Raw genomic sequence first — 11,263 nt, forward strand, 5'->3', positions numbered from 1 at the left:
GCTAAACTAACCTAAAGCAAGCTAACCGAGGCTACAGGCTAAACTAAGTTAAAACAAGCTAACTGAGGCTACAGGATAAACTAAGTTAAAACAAGCGAACTCTGAGCTAACCTTAACTAACCTAAAACAAGCTAGATGTGAGCTAACCTAAACTAACCTAAAACAAGCTAACTGATGCTACAGGCTAACCTAAAACAAGCTAACCGATGCTACAGGCTAACCTAAAACAAGCTAACTGTGAGCTAACCTTAACTAACCTAAAACAAGCTAAGTGATGCTACAGGCTAACCTAAAATAAGCTAACGGTGAGCTAACCTTAACTAAAACAAGCTAGCTGTGAGCTAACGTTAACTAACTGCTACAGGCTAACCTAAAACAAGCTAACTGCGAGCTAACCTTAACTAACCTAAAACAAGCTAACTGTGAGCTAACCTAAAGTACCCTAAAACAAGCTAACCGATGCTACAGGCTAACCTAAAACGAGCTAACTGTGAGCTAACCTTAACTAGCTAACTGTGAGCTAACCTTTAACTAGTTAATTGTGAGCTAACCTTAACTAGTTAACTGTGAGCTAACCTTAACAGGCTAACTGTGAGCTAACCTTAACTAGCTAACTGTAAGCCAACCTAAAACAAGCCAACTGTGAGCTAACTTTAACTAGTTGACTGTGAGCTAACCTTAACTAGCTGTCAGCTTCGATCCTCCACCAGCTGATCCGTTAGCATTAGCCTGTTAGCATCAGAGTGCCCTACTCTGAGGCGTATAACCTGGTTATTAACCGGGTAACTACTCCGGTTATAAACCGGGTTAACCCGGTTTACCCGTGTTTACCTCATAGCTCAGTCACACCGGCAGCTCCGCTCTGCTGAAACATCTGAGGCCGCTGAGAGAAACAGTCAGCGGTCAGCCGCTTCATTCCTCCACACTTCTTCTTCTGCTTCTGCTTCTTCTTCTTCTGCTTCTTCTTCTCGTTGAGCTCAATCTGCGGCAGACTAGACGCAGTAACGGCGTGTTGCTGCCCTCCATAGTTCATTCATAGACCTCCATTGTGTGATTTATATACTGTATATATATATTTATTATTATTATATATAAATTATCACATATTAATACAGGCTGCTACTCTCAGGACGAACATTTCATTATATCACAGTAAATTAATTTTAATTATGATATTATTGTTGTTTTCTATTGTTATTGCTTGTGTATTACTGTACATTATGTATCTGGTGTGGAACATGATTTAAAAAATCAGGCACATCTTGTCTCAAAGAGATGCAGAAACATTAGTTGATCTGTTACTTCTAGACTAGATTACTGTGATTCTTTATTATCAGGCTGCTCTAATAAGTCTCTTAAATCTCTACAGTTGATCCAGAATGCTGCAGCTCGTGTTCTAACAAAAGTTCTAACAAATAGTTAGGGCTGGTTCAGGTTTATAGTTAGGGCTGGTTCAGGTTTATAGTTAGGGCTGGTTCAGGTTTATAGTTGAAGCTGGATCAGGTTTATAGTTAGGGCTGGCTCAGGTTTATAGTTAGGTCTGGCTCAGGTTTATAGTTAGGTCTGGTTCAGGTTTATAGTTAGGGCTGGTTCAGGTTTATAGTTAGGGCTATCATTGATATATATAGGATATATATGATATATACATTTGTTCTCCTCTTTTCTTGTATTTGTTTCCTCTGGTCTGTTTAATAATTGTATTCTCTTTGTTTTGTATCTTTACTCCTCACTTTGCGTCACCAGGTGGCGGTAATACACCCGAAAGCTGTTTGTCAGCCGCCATTAAACCAAGAGAAGAAGAAGAAGGAGGAGAAGGAGGAGCAGTGTAGAGTAAAGATGGCGGAGCACAGCGGTTCCGGAACACAAACTTTGCTCTTGACTCGTGTCTAGAGGTCTGTCAGTCTCTCCGGTGAGGATGGCTCACCGATACCTGCGGCTGTCCGCCGGCTGCACGAGCAGCTTCCGGCTGCTGCTGGGGTCCAGCGCTGCAGTCCGACAGGTAGGTGGCGAACTGTGCTAACATGCTAACTGTGCTAACGGGGACATTGGGCCGAACAAGCCGGACAGGTGTTTAATGACGTCAGTTAAGAGTCAGCTGTCTTACGTCAGTGACTCGTGTAACGTTCAGTAACCTTCATAAAAAACAGACAGGTGATGCTTCTGATCTGCTCTTTGTGGACGAAGAAGGAGGAAGAAGTAGAGGAAGGAGATTTTGATTTTTAAATTCCTTTTATTGATCCAGGACAGATCACGGTCACATCATCAATTCAGAATAAATAAATAAAAACAACTCCTCTACCCACAGAAACACACCAACATCTCACACATGAACACTCAGCCTTTACTTCAGTCATCAGTCCAAAGCTGAACCCTCAACCCGAACTGAACCCAGAACACCTGAGACTCAGAGAGCCTCCAGAGAGACAAAAGCTGTGAGGAACCAAACATAGAACACCTGAGACTCAGGGAGCCTCCAGAGAGACAAACGCTGTGAGGAACCAAACACAGAACACCTGACTCAGAGAACCTCCAGAGAGACAAACGCTGTGAGGAACCAAACACAGAACACCTGAGACTCAGGGAGCCTCCAAAGAGACAAACGCTGTGAGGAACCAAACACAGAACACCTGAGCCTCCAGAGAGACAAATGCTGTGAGGGACCAAACACAGAACACCTGAGACTCAGAGAGACAAACGCTGTGAGGAACCAAACATAGAACACATGAGACTCAGAGAGCCTCCAGAGAGACAAACGCTGTGAGGGACCAAACACAGAACACATGAGACTCGGAGAGCCTCCAGAGAGACAAACGCTGTGAGGGACCAAACACAGAACACATGAGACTCGGAGAGCCTCCAGAGAGACAAACGCTGTGAGGAACCAAACACAGAACACCTGAGCCTCCAGAGAGACAAACGCTGTGAGGGACCAAACACAGAACACCTGAGACTCAGAGAGCCTCCAGAGAGACAAACGCTGTGAGGGACCAAACATAGAACACATGAGACTCAGAGAGCCTCCAGAGAGACAAACGCTGTGAGGGACCAAACACAGAACACCTGAGACTCAGAGAGCCCACAGAGAGACAAACGCTGTGAGGGACCAAACACAGAACACCTGAGACTCCAGAGAGACAAACGCTGTGAGGGACCAAACACAGAACACCTGAGCCTCCAGAGAGACAAACGCTGTGAGGAACCAAACACAGAACACCTGAGCCTCCAGAGAGACAAACGCTGTGAGGGACCAAACACAGAACACCTGAGACTCAGAGAGACAAACGCTGTGAGGGACCAAACACCGAACACATGAGACTCGGAGAGCCTCCAGAGAGACAAACGCTGTGAGGAACCAAACACAGAACACCTGAGCCTCCAGAGAGACAAACGGTGTGAGGAACCAAACACAGAACACCTGAGCCTCCAGAGAGACAAACGCTGTGAGGAACCGAACACAGAACACCTGATTTTTAAGGCGGGAAACGCTTCTTCTCATCCAGAACGTTAAAACCGACCACTTTCATAACTATGTTGACTGATTTTATGAATTTAGTGGTGTCACTGAAGTGTTCGCTTACTTTCAGAGATTTCTTTTTATATGTTTGATCTAGAAAAGTGTTTATTTCTATCAGTGAGTACAGATCTGTATATGTTCCAGGGGTTCCACTCACAGACTCCATGTCTGACTCAGAGTCATAATCCATGTCCTCTCCCCCTGACAGCTGACTGTTAGACACACTGGGTTCCACACTGGCGGAGGCTGCTTCCGCCATGCTTTCTGCTGGCTGGGGTTGTCCAGTCTGAGAGCTGCTGTTCTCTGCAACATCAGCCTGTTGCTCCTCTGCTTGGCTCTGCTCCTTCTCATCTTTGTCTTTACCACCAGCCGCCGCGCCTGCAGTACCGCAATCCACCATCGCAGCCATGGCCCACGGGCCCGGCCCCAGGTCCGTCCGCTGTCGGTTCGACCACCGGTCCGTCATCCTTCGGTTCACCCACAGGTTCTTCATCCACGGGCGTAGCTCGCGCTCCGGTGTCTGTGTCAGCAGAGCCGGCCTGCTTTCTGTGCGGACAGGCAAACCGTTTGTGTCCCACACCTCCACACTGGAAGAACTTGGGTTGTCCGGAGCTGGCGTACACCATGTAGGAACCGTCACCGTGCTCCACTCTGAAGGACACCTCCAGGGTTTGAGTCGGCCTTAGGTGGCGTCTCGGAGGACGCCATTCCTCCCAAAAACACCTCGACAGAGCCCCGATCACTCACCACACAAAGCAGTAAAACCGTTCAAGAGACTCACCTGATCATCCACCTCAACAGAGGAAGACACACAGTGAAAGACCCGAAGATCAGGAACCATTCAAATCTAGCGCCACTCACACTTCCACCGTCTCGTCTCGCCTCCACACTCGCACTCACCGGAAACAGAAGGAGTGACTGATAACGTATCCAGTACTTCAATAACAATTCAGTGTATTTAGAGGAATGTTTGTGATTCAGACCTGATGTCACATCAAGATGTCTCCTCACAGGTTATTTAAACTCTGTGTTTTGTGTGACGTCTACTTCCTGTTTGTCAGGTGACGTGTTCGGCCGCTGCAGGACAGGTGGAGAGGGGGCGGAGCCTGCTGAGTGACCTGCTGGGGGTTTACAGGAGGCTGAGCTCCAGACCACCTAAAGGTGTGTGTGTGTGTGTGTGTGTGTGTGTGTGTTTTGTATCATTGTGAGGACCAGGTTGAATTTCAGATCTTGGGATGACATTTTGGCTTGAAGTTTCAGAGCCGGGGTACATCCCAAGTCTCTTATTTGTCATTTCCTCGCTCCTCGCTTGAACCGGAAGTTGTTCTGTTCCTCCACATTGACAGCCATCCCAAAGCTCTTATTTCTGCTCTGAGGAGCGAGGAGGGAGGAGGGGTCTCTGAGGAGCCATGAGCGAGGACGCACGAGAACAGACTTCCAGGAAGTGTTTTAATGGCTGCAGCCGATCGGACGGACTGACTGAGTTTAACACCAGAGTGAAGACGGATCACAGAATAAACTCAAGCTTTATATTTGATAAGGTTTCTGATTCAACATCTGGTTTAAATAAATGTTCATTGTAGTCTGAAGAACAAAAGGACCACAAACAACTTTCTGCATTTATTAGAAGGATTTGTGTTTTCATGATCTGATGTTTCCCTCAATAACTTTTATTATGGAAACAATTAAAGTCAGAGAGAGCTGGAGAAACTAAACCCTTTATATATACATATACTGTATATATATTCATTTCATTCAGTCACGTGAGGCTGTTCATTCCTGATTGTCGGGTTTGATGAGTTTTATCATTTAAGTTTAACAATAATCATATTCTGGGTTATTTAATAATGACGTCATAATCTGAATTTCAAAACGTACAGACCCAAATAATTCATAAATAAGACGATCGCATTCCGCCGGTAGAAATGGATCCTGTGCTTATAAACAGAACACAGGACACAGTTTGTTAACAGACTACAGAGAGAAACACCTCTACAGTGGTGATTACTGTGTCTTTATTGGTATTATTAGTTACTGTTATTAAGTACAGTCAAGTGAACAGACACTAACTTATCAAAAGTCTCTCCAGCTGTTAAAGCCGACTGACAGCTGGATCAGCTGTGATCATCAGCACCGTCATCGGTAACAGACGTCGCTTCACGTGACGCAACTGAGGAAAGAACGTCTCCTAAAACCAGTGGTGGGCAGTCAGGGCCTGCAAGGTCTTCTCTGCTGGCCTAAACAGTATCCATCCATCCATCCATTTTCCACCGCTTATCCGGGGTCGGGTCGCGGTGGCAGCAGGCCAAGCAGGCTGACCCAGACCTCCCTCTCACCGTCAACATGTTCCAGCTCATTCTGGGGGATCCCGAGGTGTTCCCAGGCCAGCTGGGAGATGTAATCCCTCCAGCGTGTTCTGGGTCTTCCCCGGGGTCTCTTCCCAGTTGGACGTGCCTGGAAAACCTCCAGTGGGAGGCGTCCAGGAGGCATCCTAATTAGATGCCCGAACCACCTCAGCTGACTCCTTTCGACGCGAAGGAGTAGCGGCTCTACTCCAAGCTCCCTCCTGATGACCGAGCTCCTTACCCTATCTTTAAGGCTGAGCCCGGCCACCCTATGGAGGAAGCTCATTTCGGCCGCTTGTAGCCGCGACCTTGTCCTTTCGGTCACGACCCAGAGTTCGTGACCATAGGTGAGGGTAGGAACGTAGACCGAGTGGTAAATTGAGAACTTTGCCTTCCGGCTCAGCTCCCTCTTCACCAAGACGGTCCGGTGCAGCGCCTGCTTTACTGCTGCAGCCGCACCGATCCGCCTGTCGATCTCCCGCTCCATCTTAATCTCACTCGTGAACAAGACCCCGAGATACTTGAACTCCTTTGCTTGAGGTAGGCACTCCGTCCCCACCTGGAGGGAGCAATCCACCAGTTTCCGGCAGAGAACCATGGTCTAAACAGAATCACAAAGTTATATCTATTTTATAATTGAATCATTTTTCTTAAATTTATAAACATATTGTTCCCATTATCTTATTTTCTCATTGCACAGCTACTGTCTTCCTCAGTTGCTCTGCTTCCAGTGCAGCTTGTTTTAAGTAGAGCTTTTATCCAATCAGATCTCACCTCTGTGTCTCTAGGTAAGAACAGAGGCCCGAGGCCTGCAGACTCACAAGTGCATCCATGTGCAGTTTAATTGAATGGGGACGATATTGTTGGTCGTCATAGTGTTCAACCAATCAGATCTTTAGTTTGACATGTTGGGCGTATTCTTTGACGTATCGGAGCCTGCTCGCTGGCCTATAATGACGTCAGCGTTGGTGCAGCTCAGTGTCTGCCGCGAGGTCCAGACTGCGCTGTGATTGGTCAGTGGGCGAGCACGTGACTATCGTGAAACGAAGCTTAACAGCAGAGGCATGTGGGGTAGTGAATCACATCACGTGATGCAGCTCAGCCAATCAAATATGGGCATTCTGACTGAGTGAGATGCACCATGACACGGGGCTGAGACGAGGAAAGACACTGCAGAGCAGTACGTACAAAGCTCAAGTTGTGAAAGTAAAATCATAAGACTATCTCTTTAGGCCGTGACTTGTCATTAAGGAGTGATGGTGGGTCCCACGGCCAGACCAGCTGAGAACCACTGTCCTCCATGAGTGCAGAAAACATTATATTTTCCTGAATATAAGCTTCTGCATTTTCAAAATGCTCTAGTACTATTCAAACGTATTGCAAGTCCCGTATCGAACGGTACGTACATTTAATACGTACATAGTTACAGCCTTAGAAACTGATAATATCTGTGGCGCTATCATGTGGTTATAAGGTGGTATTTCAGCTGCAGGACAACATTGAAGGCCTCGGTATAAAATGCACGGCCCGCCACTGCCTAAAACATATTTCCTCGTTTCCTCTCTCCTCGCATGGTTTCCTCCATGCATCCCTGGTGGGAGGGACTAAGATGCAAGGAAAGGACGCGAAGTGAGGGAAACGGGGATGCAATTAAGAGACTTGAGAAGTACCCCGGTTTTAGAGTTAGACTCAAGTTCAGAGTTAAACATTTAGTTGTGATGGTTGAGGTCCTGAGGATCCTCACAAGTATAGAAGTACAAACTTGTTTGTTTTCAGCACAGTGATGTTTATTTTTATTTTTTTTTCAGGTTTTGAGAAATATTTTCCAGGAAGTCAGAAAACTCCAAAAAACAGTGAAGCCGAAGCAGCAACCAAAGGTAGAAACCACTGAAATCTACATCTACGCACGACTACCCACGTCTACGCACGACTACGCATGTCTGCCCACGTCTACCCAACGTCTATGCGCGACTACCCACGACTACCCACGACTACCCCCTTCTACCCACGGATTATTGTTTGTTTCTTTGTCTTTTCTCAGAGGCCAATGCTCAGAGATCTTCTGGGAAGACATCAGGAGGTGGTGGTGGTGGTGGTGGTGGTGGAGGTGGAGGAGGAGGAGCTGGAGGTGGTGGTGGAGGAGGAGGAGATGGAAAACGAGGAGGCCGTAAGGAGGAGTCCCACTGGTACAGCCGTCTGCAGAAGGTCAGTGTGACTCTGGCTTCACCTGTGCTCACCTGCATGTGTGAAGCTCATGTCAGGTTTTGTCTGTTTCAGGGGGATGTTCCCTGGGATGATAAAGAGTTTCGGATGTACTTCCTGAGCGGAGCAGCGTTCTGGACCACCGTCACCTATTTTTTCTTCTTCAGGGACGGAGGACGAGAGGTCACATGGAAGGACTTTGTCAACAACTACCTGTCCAAAGCAGTGGCGAGGACACTTTAATCACCATTAATCATCTGATCTCTTTAAAGTCACTCTATTGTCCCTCTCTGACCTGCTCACCTACATTTGAGTCTGTTAACCTGATAGAAGGAATATGACTTTGTTAGATTTCTTGATATTGGTAATCTATAAACCAGTTTGTTTACAGACCTCTGAATCTGAATTGATTTTGGTTAATCTCAGTTAATTTATTTTCTTTTAACCTGACGTTCTGCTGATTTTTGTTAATCCGAGTTATTCTGCTGCGTGAACACATTTTAGAACTTGTTTATAGGACCTTGTTAAATTTGACACCATAACTCAGATCTTTTTAAAAACTACATTCTTGTGTAACGGTGCTTCTACATATAATATATATATATATATATATATATATATAAAAGCAGGTGTTTGTTTTGTTCACCAGGTTGACCGGTTAGAGGTGGTCAACAAGCGGTACGTTAAAGTGTTCTTCGCTCCGGGGAAGACTCCGGTGGACGGGGTGAGTTAATACTTTACTTATTATTTTGAATGTCTCTTTATTTGACTTACTCTCAGGCTCATTTCCTTATGTAGCGGTTTGACAGTCAGAGTCGTATTAAACGATCAGAATCCAAACACATTCATGAAGTTAACGTCCGAGCCCGTTCAGCCTCACCGGACAATAACAAGATTCAAGAAGTCAGAAGTAGACTCATGTTTAAAGTATCGGTACCTTCCATCAGAGGTTCAAGGATGCAGTCAGTTTCCATAAGATGATCAAAGACGGAGGGCTTGATGCACCAACTGACCAACCAATCATCTACTGGCTGCTGAATGAAGCAGGAAGCAGGAGGCTCAGGCTGTCTTTGTCTCTTTCAGCAGTATGTGTGGTTCAACATTGGCAGTGTGGACACGTTTGAGAGGAATCTGGAGACGGCTCAGTACGAGCTCGGCATCGAGGGAGAGAACAGACTGCCGGTGGTTTATTCCACCGAGAGTGATGGGTGAGGAACGTTGGATTCACCACACAGCACTGGTTTATACCTAGTTGGAGGTTTCCACTCTGTTTCCTTCCTCCTCAGCACCTTCCTACTGAGCATGCTCCCCACGGTGCTCATCATTGGCTTCCTGCTGTTCATGCTGCGGCGGGGCCCGGCGGGGGCGGGGCGTCCCGGCCGGGGGATGGGCGGGTTGTTCAGCGTCAGCGAGACGACAGCGAAGATACTGAAGGACGAGATCGATGTGAAGTTCAAAGACGTGGCGGGCTGCGAGGAGGCCAAGCTGGAGATCATGGAGTTCGTCAACTTCCTGAAGAACCCCAAACAGTACGAGGACCTGGGCGCCAAAATCCCCAAGGTGAGGGCGGGGTCTAGATCCCCAAGATGAGGGCTGGGACCAGGTTGGGACGAGGCTGGTTTGGACCTCTAAGGTGAGGCTGGGACCAGGACCTCAAAGGTGGGACCGGGACCTCTGAGGAGATGGTTCAGAAGTTAATGATGATTTATCATGTGTGTAGGGAGCCATCCTGACGGGTCCTCCAGGAACAGGAAAGACTCTTTTGGCCAAAGCAACGGCCGGTGAGGCCAATGTACCGTTTATTACCGTCAACGGATCTGAGTTCCTGGAGATGTTTGTGGGCGTTGGCCCCGCCAGGGTGAGGAACACACACACACACTGTTTAACTGTCTCTATTGTCTTTGTTAATCATTATTTTAAGTGTCTGAAATCACAACAGAATGTCTCTAACGAGCCAAAAGCAGGTTTGAATACAATCATTAATAACTTGATGGCAGATCGATTCCACTGATTGGTCCGACAGGAAACAACACGGAATATTACTCTTGATCTGCTTTGACCTCCACGATCAACAGATTAATCTGACGTATACAGCTCTGTTGTTCTTAAACACGTCAGCTGTCGGCTGTGGACTGAAGAGGACGTTGGATTGAGGCGGACTCGTTGATCTCCAGTGATTGGTTGATGGAGATGGTAACAGATTGTGATGAAGCAAAAACCTTCACTACAGAGTCAACATTTACAAATGTCACCTGATTGAGTTCAGTTTGGAAGTTTACTGACAAGGAAAAGAAAATAAGTAAATATTTAAATTCACAAAAACATAAACGATACAATAGCTCTATTACATTATAACTAGTGCTGGGCAACGATTAACATGATTAATCTCATTGTTATGCACAAAGTACAATAATGAATTATAAAGTAGTGTATTGTGCACTTTTATTTTAAAGTGCTGCTATATGAACAAAAGGTCAATAACATTTGGTTTAAACACTTTAAACACATCAGGTTCTTGTTAGCAGCAGTATTCCCTTTACACAGCAGCAGTTATAACACAGTTATAATGATTCTGATCATAGATATTCAGCCGGTGTTCACAACTTTATCTTCATGTGTGTAAGAGATGATATTTAAATATACTTCTTGAAAACTGCAAACCTATCTACGTCATGTTTTTATGTTTGTTAAATTCTCAGTAGTGATACTAAATGATGCTTATTATTAGTGCTGGGCAAATTAACGCGTTATCGCGTTAACGCGATTAATTAACGCCAACAATTATTTTATAGCGCATTAACGCATTTATTCATTTTGAAAGTGCGTTGCTCACTGGCAGCGGTGGAGGAAGTCTTCAGACTACGTTGATGCAGCGTGTGGTAGAAGTTTAGATAAACTAAAGCAAGACAAGCTACCAGATGCTACAGAGAAGTGGAGACAAACTGCAGGTTAGTGTTGTGGAAGATGTCGGTCTGACTTCACGTCGCGTTTGGTGTGAACGTACCTTTATGATCTCAACGAATGACGTCACGTATGAGCCTCAAGACGCACCGTCGCCAGAAGAACACACGAGTTGTATTAAAGGAGAGGATGACTAAAGCGACGGCGTTACAACGTGCAGCAGCTGCTACTCTCACTGGAGACTACTGGACATCGCTGGGTCACCTTCATCACCTCTGAGTTACAGCATCATAGTGATGAA

The 11,263-nt window shown here is 46.1% G+C and overlaps 1 protein-coding gene across 5 annotated transcripts; it reads left to right on the forward strand.

Annotated features, from left to right (window-relative positions):
• Positions 1-1,749: 1,749 nt before the first annotated feature.
• Positions 1,750-10,483, forward strand: LOC116377577 (AFG3-like protein 2). Of its 5 annotated transcripts, none has more exons than XM_031839231.1 (10): positions 1,750-1,999; positions 4,576-4,675; positions 7,668-7,736; positions 7,901-8,064; positions 8,137-8,289; positions 8,711-8,785; positions 9,145-9,269; positions 9,348-9,621; positions 9,782-9,919; positions 10,085-10,483. In XM_031839231.1, the coding sequence occupies exons 1-10, from the start codon at positions 1,916-1,918 to the stop codon at positions 10,118-10,120; spliced, it is 1,218 nt and encodes a 405-aa protein (XP_031695091.1). In that variant the 5' UTR covers positions 1,750-1,915; the 3' UTR covers positions 10,121-10,483. The 5 variants fall into 5 exon arrangements, with proteins under 5 accessions (XP_031695091.1, XP_031695092.1, XP_031695089.1 ...); XM_031839232.1 differs by having other exon boundaries at positions 10,180-10,483; XM_031839229.1 differs by having other exon boundaries at positions 9,782-10,483.
• The last annotated feature ends 780 nt before the right edge of the window (positions 10,484-11,263 follow it).

The sequence above is a fragment of the Anarrhichthys ocellatus genome, unplaced genomic scaffold, assembly GCF_004355925.1.
Source record: "Anarrhichthys ocellatus isolate YVR2014 unplaced genomic scaffold, GSC_Weel_1.0 scaffold1424, whole genome shotgun sequence".
NCBI lineage: Eukaryota > Metazoa > Chordata > Actinopteri > Perciformes > Anarhichadidae > Anarrhichthys > Anarrhichthys ocellatus.